Below are 16,959 nucleotides of genomic sequence, written 5' to 3' on the forward strand. Positions count from 1 at the left end.
ACGCTTGATGCATATTCTTTTTCGTTTTTTATTCATTTGTCAGATTTTGTAGAAAGGTGATACTTATTCGACTGAAATAAAATATGCAAACATTAAAAACAAACTGTTCTCTTTTAGTCTTGAGCTATCCGACATCAACTTAACAGCCAACATGAGAATAAGTTCTGTCCGCAAGTTCTACGCGTCACTACTTTGTTCCTTTATAGCACATGATGAAAAGCAGGACTTATTGATTTGAGGAGAACAGAGTCAGAGCATTGTTTTAGTCTTTGACGTGGTGATCAATCTTACGGCTGTTCACAAAAGATCATCAGGGTGTCTCCTCCCATTCTCAGCCGTTTATCAGCTTCTTTTGCAATGAGTAAGAAAGCCCACGTACAGCTGGAAAAGGTAATTTATTGATACACTTGTGGCTCTGTGAGAGAAGTTTTCAACCTTGCTTATGTCGGATGACAAAGCCACTTCCCTCCTGCAGCTTTTTTTTTTTTTTGCCCTCCACATCAAGTCGTGACAGTTACAAAGTAGCACAGTTTTACTTTGCTTTCTTTTCAGGCTTTTATAGCCAATGTAAGATGCAAGAAAATTTACTGTTAGTGTAAAGAAACTGCTTTGGCACGATTTTCTGCTGCATCATCATTTGTGTGTGTGCTAATACCAACTGAGAAATAGACATGATAGTAGTTTACTACTGACTACTTCAGTGGCTTATCGAGTCTTTAAGTGCTCTAAAACATGCCGCCTAGCGTCATTGTGATGAGGATGATAAAGGACGACAATTAGTGTTTTACAGCTACTGAGACGTGGTTTCCTTCTCTGCTGCTGAAACCAACAATCTTTGTGGAAATCTTTTGACAAACGGTGCATGACGACAAGAAATGCAGTTGTAGTTTTTGTCTTTAAGGCCAAATAATGCTTTGAGATTCAATACAACAACAGTATTTTTGAAATCTTGTGTAGCCCCCCTGAACCCCCAAAAAAGTTAGTTCTAAAAGTATGCAAATTAACATCACAATGGTTCAAACAAAACTGACCTTCATTATCTTTGTAAAGACAACACATTTTATATGCAGCACACATTTTAGATGCCGTTAGATTGCGCAATTGAAATTAATCATATGGCCAATACAGTAAGTGGCAAATTATCGTTCATTACACTTCAGATGAAAGCTTGACCCATTTCTAAAATTATCTACTGCTAACCATGGAAATCAACATTTGGACATGTAATTGTTTCACGGGGATTTGTTCCAACTAATTAAACACTGTTAACATTTAAAAAGATAAGCCAAGTTCTGGCGATAAGAAGAGAGGAAAAAAACGTCAGGTGTTACTCAAGGTCACTAAAGTCCTAAAATATGACGTGACATAACAATATATTGTATCCATAAATTATATTCCAATCTGGGCCGACAAGGAAGTGTGACCTTTGTACTACCTTACTCAGGCTGCTTTTTCAGCCTTCAAAATTTATTTTGTCTGTAGGGAGTAAAAAGAGTGAGCCAACGCTTGATATTGGTCACATTCTATTTATTCTCTGCATGACTCTCCGTATCCAATTTCCTTTATGTCACATGACACACATGGACGCAAGCACATGACCAATCATGTGCAAGCAAGTTGTACGAAATCGAGGGGTAAAACTATTTTTTTTTTTAATTCCATGGTTCCTGTATGGAAGGGATCTTCAATCCTGGTCTTCGTGGTCCACTGTCGTGCCTGTTTTCCATCTCGCCCTGCTGCAACACACCTGATTCACACAAATGATCAGGATCGTTATCTAGCTTCTGCTGATCATTTGTGTGAATCAGGTGTGTTGCAGCAGAGAGAGATGGAAAACAAGCAGAACAACCTCGAGGAACAGGATTGAGGATTGCAGCTCTTTGTTGTGGGTTTTCCACTTTTTTAGAACATTTCTACGGGAATAAACCGGCGTTCATCAAAGTTATGTGAGGGATGAATAAAAGAATTGGTGTCAGTAGTTCGCATTAACATCTGATATTCCGTTTCTATGTGCTTTCCTCCCTGGTTCGTTTTTCATGATGATCTCCAAGGAGCACAGGTGACCACCGCTTCCTCGACCATTCCGGCCTTCTCTTCTCTCCCCAGCTGACGCTATGGACGAAGTCAGCAAGCGCAAAGAAAGCTCAACAGCTCATCCACCATCTCTGTTGGAGCGGAAGGCTCGCCGTGCACAGCCCGCACTTTCGGTCCTCAAGTCCAAGCTGCAGCGGAGTCTGAGTTGCTCTGCGCCCCGAATATGTTCCACCTTGTCCGGCTTTTTCCCTGTGGTGCGCTGGCTGCCAAAGTATAAACTGCGGGAGTACGTGTGGGGGGACGCCATGTCCGGCTTGATCGTGGGAATCATTTTGGTACCGCAGGCCATCGCTTACTGCCTGCTGGCTGGAGTCGAGCCCATCTATGGATTGTACACATCATTTTATGCCAACATCATTTACTTCCTCATGGGGACATCCAGACATGTTTCTGTTGGCATTTTTAGCCTGATGAGTCTCATGGTTGGGCAGGTGAGCAACAGCAATGTAGGCACCACAAAAGATGTATTTCAAACCAAAACTACGAGCAATCAACACGTCTACCATTAACTCGTTTCCTGCTGCTTCACCAAGGCAAGGCGCTTGCTCACAATGCCGGGAGCATCCGACAGTTCCTGTCGTACTGGAGATCATCTCCCTCGACCTGGTGTCCTTTGGGATTTTTTGTTTTTTTCCCTCTCTGAAGCTCAAGAGGGTCATGAAGGGGGAACGTTTTTGGACATGGATTACTTCAAGACGTTTGTGACACCCAGCCTGTAGAGAATACCAGAAGAGAAGGCTGGAAAAGGGTGTTGTTAGACTTCAGAGGGGAAAACTTGTACTTTGGTTTTGAGATATATCTTTTGTGACATTAGTCCTGTATTTCTTATGACACACTTCATACGCCAAGATAGTCTGTCCTCATGATCTATTTCTGTAGTAACAGCCTCTGCTTTTCTGCAGGTGGTCGACAGAGAAGTGGTCCGAGCTGGATTTGACCTCAACGAGGACTCGTCTGGTCCTCCAGAGTTCAACGGTTCATTCAGCATCAACCTCACAGCCGGTCAAACTCACAATGTCGAAATAATGGGTGTGCCGTGTGGGAAGGAGTGTTATGCTATTAGCATTGCTGCTGCTCTTACGTTCCTGGCTGGTATTTACCAGGTGAAGAAACAACTTCCAAGTTATCTACCCGAAACATATCACAGTATTCAACATTGAGTCTCCTCCAGTTTACCCTTGTCTCAAATGAGGATAGCTAGCCGGATTGATGAGACAGTTTAGTATCAAGACTGGAATAGTAGTGATAGTGACGCTATAATTTTTCACACCATGGCGTCTTTTATTTATCAGTATGAAGCAGGTTTGACAATCCTCTTCCACAGGTCATGATGGCTGTGTTTCGGCTGGGCTCCGTCTCTGTCTACCTTTCAGCTCCCATGTTGGATGGTTTTGCCACAGGAGCCTCCTTTACTATCCTGACCGTCCAAGCCAAATACCTCTTGGGTCTGAAGATTCCTCGCCATCAGGGCTATGGCACTGTTGTTGTAACCTGGATCAACATCTTTGCCAACATTCACAAGACCAATGTATGTGACCTTATCACCAGTGCCATCTGTATCACCATATTAGGTAAATATGGACCAGAAGTCTTTGGATTGTGAGATGACGCAGTCATTAATGTTTTGGGGGTTCTACAGTGGCAGGGAAAGAGATCCAGGAACGCTACAAGGATCGTTTAAAGATCCCCCTGCCAACTGAATTGGTCGTGGTGGCCGGAGCCACGCTGGCCAGTCATTTTGGGAATCTCAACCATCATTACGGTACCAGTGTTTCAGGTCACATCCCCACTGGCTTCATCCCTCCTCAAGTGCCCAGCTTTAGTCTGATGCCAAGAGTAGTACTGGATGCCGTTCCTATCGCTGTCATCAGGTAATTTTTAAACACATTAATGCTGTCATTGCTCGGTGGGAAGAGCATATTTTCTCCGAGTTGTTAAGATGCAGTGTACCAGCTGTCTTATTGTCTCATAGGTAGCAGGATTGGCATTTATTTACATGAAATGTGATGCAGATGTAAAATATATAATGAAATGTAATACTTCAATGTATTATAATGGTAATGCATTGCAGATATTTTGGTTGCACTATGATTGACAAGAAATGTATTTCATTCCAAGCTTTGCCTTCACCGTGTCACTGTCCGAGATGTTTGCCAAGAAAAATGGCTACACGGTTCGTCCCAACCAAGAGATGTTCGCCATCGGCTGCTGTAACATCATCCCATCCTTCTTCCATTGCTTCACCACTAGTGCGGCTTTGGCCAAAACTATGGTGAAGGATTCAACGGGCTGTCAGACACAGGTGACGTTCCATCCTTAGTAATGCACCCCGTGGTTTTCGTGGGATGTAGAAACAGAAGTCCTGAGTGTGTTTCTGTGCTCTTGCATCAGGTATCAAGTCTGATCAGTGCCTTGGTCATCCTGCTCGTCCTGCTCTTCTTTGCACCATTTTTCCATGCACTCCAGAAGTGCGTCCTTGCCTGCATCATCATTGTCAGCCTTCGTGGGGCACTCAGGAAGTTCAAGGATGTCCCCGCTAAGTGGCGAGCCAGCCGTAACGATGCCGTGGTTTGGCTGGTTACCATGTCGGCCACGGCTTTGATCAGCGTTGAGCTGGGACTCCTTGTTGGCATCACCTTCTCTATGATCTGCATCATCTATAAGACCCAGAATCCTCGGGTGAGTGACAATAATAGAACTGCATCGCACAACATCCTTCTCCGAGTCGATTGTTTCCTTGTGCTACCAACATTTCTGTATTGTATATTGTATGTCGAGGTACACAGAAGTAAATTGCTGCACGTTTAGGGGTACATTTCTGACAATCTACATAGTCTTACAGATTTGCGGGGACAATAATCAGTGAAAGACAATTTCATAACGTGAGCTAATCCAATGTCAAACATCAGGTCTCTCTCCTGGGCCGGGCCGGCGACTCTGATCTTTATGAGGATTTAGAGGAATACCAAAACCTTGTCCCACCAACCCGAGTGCGAGTCTTCCGCTTCCAGGCTCCTATCTACTACGCCAACAAGGACACTTTCCTGAAAGTCCTCTACAAAGCTGTCGGGGTAACACCTTTCTTGGAAATAACCAGAAGAAAAAAGGCAGAGAAGAAGGCCAAAAAGATGTCCATGACACAAGCACAGTCAAACGGGGACGCCAACAATGGAGATGTCATTGTTTCACTTGTTGAAAGACAACTGGACTTCCACACCATCATTTTGGACTGCTCTGCAATCCCTTTCATAGACTCCACCGGCGTGGCTGCCTTGAAGGATCTGTTCAAGGAGTTTGAGGAAATTGGCGTCAAAGTGGTCCTTGCCTGCTGTAATGCCTCCCTCATAGATACCTTGAAAAAGGGACTGTTATTTGGGAAGGGTGGGAAAGACATAAGTAAAATGCTGTTCCACACGGTTCATCATGCGGTCCTGCACACAAACATACAACAGCCAGACAAGAACTCAGAAGACTCTGTTCTGTGAGGCAAAAGATGAAAGAAATACAGGGTGGACTCGAGTAGAGACGTTCTGGGTTTAAATCTTGGCTCAGGCCCACCTATGTGGAGTGTGAAAATTCTCAAGCAGTTTTCTCCTGGTATTCCGGTTACGGTGCCCAAACCATGCATGTTAGGTTCATTCAGGACTCTAAAATTTCCCAAATGTGCCCTGCAGTTGACTGGCAACCAGTCCTGGATGTACCCCACCTCCCACTCAAAATCTAATGCACCCCCCTTTAAAAGTTGAGAATTGCCTAAAGATACCACAAGATGGCGGCAAGACAGGGTTATAGATAAAACAGTCGCTTGGCATCAAGATGCGACAAGATAGCGCCAAGGCAATACTTTTATACTTGACAGGGCTTCAGCCTGAGCAAAAAGAAATAACAATTATTGAGTTTTTCAGAAAATAAAGGAGGATGGTTTCTAAAAAAAAATGTGCAAAAGATGAATTTGTAAATTTGCACTGAATCATTTGGCAGTTTCTACGTTGCTAAGAAGGATTTTTTTTTTTTAATAATTTGAACTCAGCAGACCGCAGACCTCTACAAATGCAGGAGTGTTACAACAAATGTTTGCAACCCCACAGATGGTTAACGCTCCAATTGTATTACAAAGCCAGTTTTCATGAAAACATACTACCCTGTAACTTTTGTTGTGCAATGTTCGGTTCATTCGCAACCACGCGCAACAGTCTGAATCTGTATGAGAAGGAAAAAAATGATAACAATCGGCTAATCATTTGTCATCTGTCTCTATAATGATCGTTGCCTTAAGTTCCACTTTTAAGATGGAGCACTTTCCTATCACCCATTTTGACCCTAGCAGACCACCTAAACTGGGGTCAACATTCACTATCAAGCAAATCTATTGATCTTATTGTGATATCTTGAAGCTCCACTTTTACAATGGAGCACTTTACCTCAGACACTTTTGACCCTTTGGAGCCACCGCACCTCGCATTCATGCTTGGTGCAGCCAAAGTGAGCGAAACAAATCATATGGTACATTGTTGTGATGTGGTGGAAAATAAGTTTTATTCTGTTGACTGGTACAAATATGACACGTTTGCCACATTCTGCAAATGTCTGTTATATCAACTGTACACTCTTGAGAAACCTGTTATTAAATAAAATTAGATTTTTCTTTTACAAGTATACTGATAACTTCTACCAATTTTACTAATATATCTATATTTCTTTTTCTCCATGAAATTTTCCACCCCAAAAACTTGCATTGCGTGTGGCTGCCCTCGTGACCCACCCCACACTACGGGCCACGGTCCTAAAGCCAAATAGTCCTCCCTTTGGGTCCACGGCAAATTGTACACCAGATAACCCGTCCTGCATATCCCCCAACGTATTCAGAAAGAATAATGAATTAGTCATTGAGAAATGAAAGAAAATGTCAAAACACACACACAGACACATATATTGTGTCCTGTTCATGTTTTTAGTTTTATCATTTGTTAAATCTAATCAAGATTCATTCAGATGGCTCTGAGTTCTGAGGTTTTTTTCTTCATCTTTATGTCTACCACGCAAGATAATGAAAACAATATCATATACACACTTAATTCATTTCCATTGTTTGGAAATGCCTCACTCACCTTCCTCGAAGGAAGAAAAACAGTAGCCATAAAATGGGAATAAAATATCCTCTAATAAATAGAAAATATAACTTACTTTATAATTATACTTTTTTCTCGATAGAATTCCTGTTTTTAGGAACCAAAAGAGATTATGTAAATTATGAAAGCGCCATCTTCACACCTTCAGGACAACTGTTCCTATGAACATCTATTTGTCTATTTATTGACAATCGAACGCTTGCTTGAAACATTTCATACTCCTAAAATAAATAAAAGAGACCTGATTAATGTGAACCCAGTGGAGGTATTTTTTTGTTTGTAGTGGGCGATGCTTATTTTCCTTCTTCCTTCATCTAAATTGGCAGCATTTCATGAATAGTCAAATCAAGACGGATTCATTGACACTTGCTTCAAATAATTACCAGATTGTTTGGTTCTTTGCTCAGCGTGTCATTAATCACACTAATCCAGGTGGCCAAAGTCTACACATAATGATTTAACCAAAAGCCAATTATTACCTGAGACCTAAAAATCATTTCTTAAAGGGTTTAAACTCAACTCCTGTTCCCCTCAAAACCTTTAACTTGTACTATGGCCATGTAGTACATCCTCTCAAAGGGTCACCTTCATTTTAATTGCTGCAATTCTAATCTCAATTTGTCATTAAAAGAATATTATTGTTTGTTTTGTTTGTACTGTTACTATAAGTAACGGTTGATGTGTTGTTTAATCGCAAAAGTGTCTCACTAGTTTGTCTAATCATGTCATTTATATTGAGTAATATAACTTACCGAATGAATGCAACAATTCAAAGCTGATTTATGCCTTTTTATATTTATGTTAAAAAAAAAAAGACAAGTGAACAAAACCAACATTTTTTATTTAGTTTTATTGTCAAAAGAGTTTTTTTCCCTCTCTATATTTGTAAAACTGTTAAAAGTCGTACGGATGTCTATTGAGCATTCCTTTTTGCTATCTTGTTTGACATTCATGCGGGAGCATGGCCTTAATGTTCAATATTCGGAATAAACTCCATGGAAAAGATGCGTTGACTGTGTGCGATATATTAAATAATGAATTGGCCCCGTTTATAACTTTTTGGGGGATAAAATTCAAAAACACAGGCCATTTGAAGATAAACACTTAACGTGAACCATGTACTGAAAAACGATTTTGTTCAATTTAATCAATTTTATTTATTAATTATTATTACAAGTGGTTGCATGAAAGATGTTTTTGTGTGTGTCTGTGTTGGAGCTCTCCACCTGCTCCTCCCTGATTGGCAGCCATTGTCCCCGACTCAATCCACCAATCGGTGCAGGCAGGGAAGAATCCTTGATTGGTAATTGGTATCCAGGAGTGCCACCAGCTGCGTAATTAACCACCACTGTTCAATAGATTTGTCACATTTTGGAAGTGGCTTGCTGTATATTGTCCTGTGTCGTCAGTCCGGATAACCGTTCGTGCGGCTGGCTGTGTTTCTATTGTGTTAGCGTCTTAGCCACTGCTATGTTGAAAGCTTACAAAGTTGCAATCATGCACAACCGTCGTAACATAAAGTTGACAAAGTTGGTGTTAGATCTACTGCGTGTTCTGTCAAGAATTGATTGTTTTGAGAACTTTGCGATAGATATAGGGGACCGTTCCGTCCCCGGGACGGAATGCCCAGCTCTGCCTTCAATTTTCGTAAACTGGCACTGAATTATATTGCGGTGAAATTTAAATTGCTGCGTCACATTTGTCTGAATAATACGTGTCACAAAACTAGCGAGGGAAAAAAAGGGGAGTGCATATTGAATTTTGGGACTCCCTGTCTATTTCTGAGGTCGTGAGTCATCTGGCTTGATAAATTGACCATTATCCAAAAAGATGAATACAGTATGTCACTTTAACAGTAACAAAGTGATGTGTCACATCCTCCGCTATTCCATGACGCCATTTCCCGACACAATTACTTCTTTTCTTGTTCAACATCAGTATGAGTGTCAGCATGTAACAGAATGTTATGTAATTATTCCAAGCAAAGTTAGACATTTACACGCTGTGTATCTTTGAAGTGACACCCATTATTTATTGAGTAGTAGAATCTGAGATTTTGCCTGATCAAATGTGGTTATTGATTTTCATCTTCCGTGTAAATGTAACATGTTTTTAACTCGACTCCCAATAAGAGTATCGATGCTGCCCTCTGTTGTTCAAAATTAGGAATAGCGAGTTCTAACACCTTTTACCTGGAATGTTCTTTCCCCTCTCGATTTAAAAAGTGAAACACTTGTGAACAAAATGACACACAGTTACTACCTTCAAAGACCAGCATTCTTTAGTCATTCAAAAGTGATTTTTCCACACGGCCCAGATATCATTTAATACATCTTAAAAATCAGTTACAGTGTTTCATGATACAACGCAGCATCATGTTTCTCAGGATAAAGATTCAAACAAAAGTTTACTCTACTTGCATTGTCGTGCAAAAAGTCAGTGCATGTACTGCATACATTTGTTCGGGTACAAGCAAATCAAGTACTTGCTGTGTAACATTAACTGAGGCAAAATATGAATAATGGCCCTATTCACACATGACATAAGATTATAATACAGTCACATAATGCTGGCTAACCTATATTGGTCCTGTAAAACAGGTGAAATGGAAAGCCCCAGCCATTCACCCAATTAAACGGAAACATGCAATCACTCCTCCATTAGTATATAAAAATATGTATACCATGCATATAGTTTGGTTTTACAGTAGTAACACTGGGGGCTGATTATTTTGGCTGCTGCTGAATCTGTATATTTAAATGCAAAATTGCAAATACAATACAGGATAAAGTTTCTGTATAGAGGAGTGAGAAAAGTCCTAACTCACATTTTATTGAGGATCAAATACTAACAATCTACAATTAGGGGTATTGTGTACTGCAGGCCTAATAAAAAACAAAGATGAAAAATAGGCTGTTCTTTTTTTTTTTTGTAAATTAGCAAATACAGATTCAGCAGGCCGATCAAATAATTTCGCCGCAGTTTTTCGACCATCACAAATGAAGCAAACACACGGACAGTATCAAAGAAGCCATTGGAACCCACAAGCAATGTAGTGTACTGGCCACTATTTCATTTAGTCAAGTGTATATTCTCTTTCGAGAGGCGTGCAGTTGTAGCGCTTTGCTACCCGTATACATTTCACATTAGAAAAGTACTCTCTGGCAAAGGAACAGAACTGTGGATGATGATTATTTATGCGACAATTTCTGTTTGTTGGAAATATTCGATACCTCACAGCCAAAGGTGTGCTTATTACAGCAATGCGATTGTTTCAAATTGTGATGCTGAGATGGCATCGGGTACGTCTATCACGTTGTCATGGTTCCTGCTCCTAAACACAAATTGTGTCATGCTTAATAAACAACATGCTAATATTACCAGAAAGTGACTCTTGGTTCAATAAAAAGAGCCTGCCCCTACGCCCATATCCCCCACAGTCAAACGTGCAAATGTATACAAGATATTTCCTTCTCAACCAAGCATGAGATAATTGTCAAGAAAATTGTTTTGCTACACACTGTATAAATAGAAACTTAATGCACTGACATCCTGCCTGTAAGTACTTTTGCAATCGCAGTTGTCTTCAACTGACTTCCATTTGATTCATTGGCTCTGGTGGATGGGCTTGTTTAGTAAGTATTGACCAAATGTAAACAATTTCAACGTTAAAAAAACAACAACAACAAAAAACAGCAATTGATTATTTGACTACACTCAAGTGCATTCCTGCGTTTTTTTTTTTTTTTTGGATTGTTGTCATTGTGTCCTTGCGGGGCAGGGTTGGCTGTGCCGGAACTGCATAATGTCCACTGCGGTCTGATGCCACCAGTAAAGCATGGCAACCACCAGAACGTGCCATACCTGATGACTGGCACCGATGTAGTTCACGTGACCTAAGCGACAAGAAGGATATGGACTGTAAATACTTTTGATATTGGTCACTTTCGCTGTTGTTTGGAATAAAAAAAAAAATTCAATATATTATTATAAAGCACTTGGATGAGGGCTGAACAATTTTGAAAAATATTTATATATTAAATATTAAAATAATATTATATATTTATATATATATTTATAATATCTTAATTGCATTTTATTCCCTCAGTATTGCAAATGCGATTTAACATGCGATTATATTTTCAAGGTCCCCCTGGTGCGTATTTTTTTTTTTAAACAAACACAAGGGATAAATTAATCTGTGTTACAATAACAAATGTATTAGACAAATGTTTTGGTCCTATAGATTAGATTTGGGCTAAAACAAAGACAAATGAAACGTGAATTAATATGAATTTTTTCATTTGAGTTGTTGACTGAGTAAAATCTTTGACTTGCAGTTTTTAAAGCTTCCATGACAACTTGACAAAATTTACGCCAAACAAGCGTCGTAAACATAAGTCATAAATCAGATTACAGCAATAATGCAAACAAATGACTTCATGCATTTCACGAAACAATGATATGAAAGCATGTGTACTACATTGAAAATTGCATTTGATTTGAATTTCATAAATTGTTCAGCCTTAACTTGTATGACCGTTTAAAAGGCTGAAATTTGATTCAAATTCCAAACACATCAGAGGTTGACCAGTATCTCAGAAATGAATGCAAAAAATTGTTCACGATTTGTCCACTTGGGGTCGCCATTCTCACCTTCTACTGTAGTATCAGTGACCTTGATTTTACATGGTTTTAAAAGGCGTGGCCTGGCCTCGTGAGTGACGTGATGTTTTATTTCATTATCGAAAATGTTATTTCCTCAACCGCAATAACCTTGTCATGAAAGTGCTTCTGAGGTGTCTTTTATAGACACTTTCAGGCTCATTGTCATTTTGCCAACAGCATGCAACTGTACTGTGTAGGTTAAACAGTGACTTCAACAAAACGTCTTCTTGCTTAACGCAACCGTTGCTGAGTGGGCGGTGCTTGGTGAGGGACAAAGGTGGAGTGAACCGGACTCACCAGGGAAGCAACGCTCAGGCATCTTGCTAATGTAGAACACAAAGGCAGCAGCACCGATGAGGTACATGACAATCAGGCGAGGCAGGAACATCTACACAAATGGGAAAAAATATGCAAAGTTGGCAAAGGTAATGTTGCCTTGGGAAAAAAAGCGCTAAGTTTCATATGTAAAACTTTTGATATGGTTTGACAGGCTATAATGATTATCAGAATTGGTGTTGCTGCACCATAACACATTTTCACAACTCCATTTTAGCCTTAAGAGGACTAAGTCTTTTCTAGATCAAAAGGTTTCGACAAACACTGATCTGGAGTTTTTGTAGAACGAAGCATTCCTCACCCTAACAATGTCGCAGGTGAGCCCCCCATTGAGCCACACCCAGTGGCACGTCGGAACCACACCTATAATGGCCACGCCGAAGAAGGTGGACACCCTAATGCAGCGCCATTCAGCGCTCATATACCGTGGATGGAACTGAGCGCCGAAGACTACCAGAATCATGGCCAGCACTGTCAGCGAATAGACCTGCCTCCAAAACTGATGAAAAAGACAATAGCAACTGGTTTGATGATGGAATGCGATCACAACTGGAGGAAATGCTGAGAGGCACATACAGCATTGCAATAGAAGGAATAAAAGATGCCAGGCACATAACAGCCCAAGATGCCGACTGAAATGCCCGCGTAGTCCAACGCCAGCCAGCGACGACTCGTCTTCTCTGATCGATGGCACAAGAAGAGATGATAGCCCACGGAGCACAACATGCACACCTGGGAGCAACAAAAAAGAGCAAAAATGTTTGCAAGCAGTCTATTGCCGTGAGTTAAATGGCAGCATTCATATAATGTTTGTGGCTCATACAATTAATACAGTACACAATGCTTCCTGATTCCTGCTGAAGGATGCTTGGGGGCCCTGTAAGACTAAAAAAAGTAAGTAAAACAGTTCTATCTGAGAATGATTGATATTCCCAGCAGCCATTAACAGCCCAAGAGATTCTTTTTTTTTTTTCAGAATGCATTTCAATGGCCGTCACTTGTACACAAATGTTGGCTTTTCATGGCCGAAGAACAGTGAGGGTTGAGTACAGTACAGTAAATAAACAAATTGTTTAAATAGATCGGTCCAATTTTTGATCGGCTTGTGATATTTTTTTTAACTCTCTTATCGGTGACCGTGATGGGCGCCAAAATCCTGATCGTGAAAAGCCTAGTATTTGTTTACAATATTCCAATTCACTGTAAACAAATATATATAAAAAGACTGCTATCAATAACAGATTCCCACAAGAACACAAAAAGACAGAATATGACATCCTGCCGTTTTGTGTTCAGTTAAACAGAGCCAGATATCACAATGAAAAAGTCACTTTGTAAGTAAATTGATACAAGATCATCATAATGTCACTCTTCATACTTTTTGTGCTTTCTTTTTTTATATTTATTTTTGGGGGCGGGGGCAGTGTACACATATAAGTTAAATATTATAACCAAATAAATGCTTAAAACCAACTGTTCTCAATTAAATACAACACACAATATTGAACTTAAAAGTTAAATACAACCAAAGTAAGCTATAAGGTTCTTTTGAGTACCAGTAGTGGGAGCTTGGGTATCACGCCACATCAGAGTCACTGCCTTAACCGGTTGAGGCAGACAGCCACCCCAAACTGAATCTGTTTCTAAGGGGGAGTTTTTCCTGCCTCTCTTGGCGAATGCTTGCTCATGAGTCAAAGTTTGCTTCTTCATTTGTGAGGAGCGAACCGATCCATCCAAATCTAAATAACTGGAGAGATAGCAACTTCTGCTCGATGGAACCAACACCACTAAACCTTAGTAGCTTTCCACTTCTATCACTGTACAGCCAAAACTGAGGAGTCTACCTCACGTTGAGGCCATTGGGAGTACACAAAACTGGTTCCACGTCGAGCTCCAAAACCACACCTCTCTCAGGTATTAAAAACACAATACAAACCGGCTTCAGACCAGATTGGGAGGAGTGAACCTGTTTTAGGAAACATGAATTACCTGAATTACAATATTGTTTCACGGCACGGCAGACTCAAAACACAATTGCTGGACTTCCTATGCTTGAGTAGATGTCATGACAGTTAACTGTTGTGCGTGTGTCATCCCCTTTAGTAAGAGGTTGGCAAACACCATTTTCAATGTTGATTCACTTGACCATGCAAAAAACACATTTCTTCCGTCTTACCTGGAAGCAAAACAGTCCTATGGCGTAGATGACATAGTCCTCTCTGCTGGCTCCAGAAGCTGGTAAAACTTTCACAACGTCGTTGACCGCCAGAGAGAAGAAGAGAAGGAAGCCCAACAGGTGACTCCAGATGTTCACAGTCTCATTGGACAGAATGAAAATACTTGAGGAGGAACAACAAACAGGGCAGTTTATTAGTATTATTTTTTGGGGGAATATTATGTTGTGTTAAACAATAGGCTCACCTCCTCAGGCAGAGTTTGGATGGCAGGTGGGCCCGATAGCCGTCTGTGATGTAGGGGTTCTCTCTGAGGTACATTGGGAGCTGTTCAAAGGTGTACAGCCTTATTTTCTGCTGGATGCGCATCGGCCATTCTGGGTAACTGCCCAGCTCCACATATTGGGTCGCCTGCAGCATCCTGATCTTTGCTTCTTCTCCTTCAAACAAAGCAAGCTGGGTGGGGTGGGATAGGAATGTAAACCTGACAAGAGAAGAGACACACAATTACAGTATTTACATTCTAGTCGCGTTGGATTGAAAAGATAATTCAGAAATTTAAAAAAATGGACAGACTATTCCATAAATCAGTGCTCTAAACTATTGATTAGATTAGATACAATTGATAGAAAAGGTCTACATACCCCTGTTCAAATGCCAGTTTTTGTAATTGCCAATTAATGTGCAGTACAATCTGTATAACTCAAATTAAAAATAATTTAAATATTTTGGAGAGGAAAAATTCAAATAGACAACTAAGATAATGTGGTAGCACAGGTGTGCACACAATCTTAGAAGTGGGTTGTGGCTGTGTTCAGAATTAACCATTCACATTCAAGCTGAGTCGGCACGCGCCGGCAACCATTTAGCATGCCTCTACTTAACACAGAATATAGTTCAGATGTAAGCTTTTTCTGATTCATTTATTATTTATTTTTGCTTTCTTTGACGCCTGTAGGTTTTGCACTGACACCGATTGCTACTTCCAACTGTTCCTATGTCCTTGCATCTTGTCCAAGGTCAGCTGAGGAAAAACAACTGTGTAGCCCAATGCAAAAGGGATTTGATGGTCCACTGAAACTAAGTTTGAATTTTTTTAAATGGTCGCAGGAGTGGACTGACTCCGATTAAATGTGAATTTGAGTGTGAGCGGTTAATTCTGAACACAGCTACATCCACAGTTATAATATGGTTGTACTGTGCTGAAAGGTTCTGCCTGATTCTTTGATTTTCAACGCCCGTAATGCTAATAGTAACTACCAGAAGACTGCAGTTAAACTATTTATTGGATGATTGTGGAAGGTCTAACCTCCTCCCCCAAGATTATATATTCTGGGACGCCAACGCACAAGGAGGGCGACTCTATGTGTGACTCTATGGCCTTAACTGAAATCAACTAGTAAGTGTGCCAAGGGTGTCACAGAGAAGGGAAGCCAAGTGAAAGCAAGAGATATGTCACATCAAGATAACGGCCTGGCTCTAATCTAATCATATACGCCAAAGAGGCCTAATCTAACAGTGCACATTATCTCAATTTTATTTTACTTGCCTTTTATTTCAATTGCATTGTGCAAATTATAGGTTACATTCATGGTGGAACACGTCTCAAAATTAATCATCTGGAACTCTTTTTTTTTTTTAAACAAATAACACAAAATCTGTCATTTTAATTCCTAGTGGTCAGATAGATCAAATTCACACACAACAGTGGTCAAAGGTAGCAAGTCGTGATGCTGTGAATGTCAAGGAATGCATCACTAATTCCAGTTGATTAATAAACCACCATCATGGCAATCCTGTATTTTACAATTGTGGTCACTGCGGACACTGCCAAAACAAAACAAAACGCTGACGGTTTAATAATGACATCAAGACTGACAAACAAAATCATTCGACGTATAGTTTTAACCTAAATGTGTACGAGTAGCAAGGACACGTACACGCTTAAATCAAGGTGATTAGCTTAATGGTAACATGAACAGGCATTATTTAGGGCAGCTAAATTGATTGAAAACAAACTGACCAGTTACCGCTAGTCCCCGTGCCACAGTCGATGATCTCTCGACACAGCCATGATCTCGCCGATGTGTCACACCACTCGTGTTTCTCCTTCCAAATAGTTCATGATTGCTCAGTAACACGCATAGGATAACGTCAGCAACTATTACAAAGCCTGTTTTCTTTTTGTATTCATAGGAAACAATGACACAGCGCTCTACCGCCGCCGATTGGTCAAATTGAGGTATTTCACCCGCAGTCCATTCATCACGTTAAAGAGGGAGGGGGATTGGCTCGAGATCGTGACGTAATAGAGATGAAAACGTCACAGCAAGGCCTGTGGTTTAATCCATCCATCCATCCATCATCTGTACCGCTTCTCCTCACTTAGGCAGCAGTTCCCAATTGATTTCAAAACAAAAATGAATTAGCGAAATAGCCCACCCTCTTCTGGCCACAATAAAAAAAACTACAACACCATAAAAAGTCGGTTTAATGCCAAAGTCCAAAACAATATCCTTTGTTTGTCTTTTGTGACTTCAGAGTAAAATTATTTGGTT

At 40.5% G+C, this 16,959-nt stretch overlaps 2 protein-coding genes across 3 annotated transcripts; one reads left to right on the top strand and one right to left on the bottom strand.

Moving 5' to 3' along the window:
• Positions 1-2,102: 2,102 nt before the first annotated feature.
• Positions 2,103-8,228, top strand: slc26a1 (solute carrier family 26 member 1). Its single transcript, XM_088280607.1, has 7 exons — positions 2,103-2,525; positions 2,997-3,197; positions 3,419-3,665; positions 3,734-3,965; positions 4,213-4,396; positions 4,486-4,773; positions 5,004-8,228. The coding sequence occupies exons 1-7, from the start codon at positions 2,115-2,117 to the stop codon at positions 5,577-5,579; spliced, it is 2,139 nt and encodes a 712-aa protein (XP_088136733.1). The 5' UTR covers positions 2,103-2,114; the 3' UTR covers positions 5,580-8,228.
• A 1,755-nt stretch (positions 8,229-9,983) lies between these two features.
• On the bottom strand, positions 9,984-16,645 carry LOC148319434 (progestin and adipoQ receptor family member 3-like). 2 transcript variants are annotated; one of them, XM_088280612.1, is made up of 7 exons: positions 16,432-16,645; positions 14,649-14,885; positions 14,404-14,566; positions 12,804-12,959; positions 12,529-12,726; positions 12,189-12,279; positions 9,984-11,119 (listed from the first exon to the last, which is right to left on the bottom strand). In XM_088280612.1, the coding sequence occupies exons 2-7, from the start codon at positions 14,819-14,821 to the stop codon at positions 10,983-10,985; spliced, it is 918 nt and encodes a 305-aa protein (XP_088136738.1). In that variant the 5' UTR covers positions 14,822-14,885; positions 16,432-16,645; the 3' UTR covers positions 9,984-10,982. The 2 variants fall into 2 exon arrangements, with proteins under 2 accessions (XP_088136738.1, XP_088136737.1); XM_088280611.1 differs by having other exon boundaries at positions 16,425-16,644.
• Between the last annotated feature and the right edge of the window lie 314 nt (positions 16,646-16,959).

The sequence above is a fragment of the Idiotropiscis lumnitzeri genome, chromosome 18 (genome assembly GCF_059441095.1).
Source record: "Idiotropiscis lumnitzeri isolate Australia: NSW breed Sydney's pygmy pipehorse chromosome 18, RoL_Ilum_1.0, whole genome shotgun sequence".
NCBI lineage: Eukaryota > Metazoa > Chordata > Actinopteri > Syngnathiformes > Syngnathidae > Idiotropiscis > Idiotropiscis lumnitzeri.

Coding starts and splice junctions, on each gene's coding strand:
- slc26a1 (XM_088280607.1), top strand. CDS start 2,115: ATGGACGAAGTCAGCAAGCGCAAAGAAAGCTCAACAGCTCATCCACCA. Junction 2,526..2,996: donor TGAGTCTCATGGTTGGGCAG/GTGAGCAACAGC, acceptor GCTTTTCTGCAG/GTGGTCGACAGAGAAGTGGT. Junction 3,666..3,733: donor CATCTGTATCACCATATTAG/GTAAATATGGAC, acceptor GGGGTTCTACAG/TGGCAGGGAAAGAGATCCAG.
- LOC148319434 (XM_088280612.1), bottom strand. CDS start 14,821: ATGCTGCAGGCGACCCAATATGTGGAGCTGGGCAGTTACCCAGAATGG. Junction 12,960..14,403: donor TAGGACTGTTTTGCTTCCAG/GTAAGACGGAAG, acceptor TGTTGCTCCCAG/GTGTGCATGTTGTGCTCCGT. Junction 12,727..12,803: donor ATTCCTTCTATTGCAATGCT/GTATGTGCCTCT, acceptor CTTTTTCATCAG/TTTTGGAGGCAGGTCTATTC.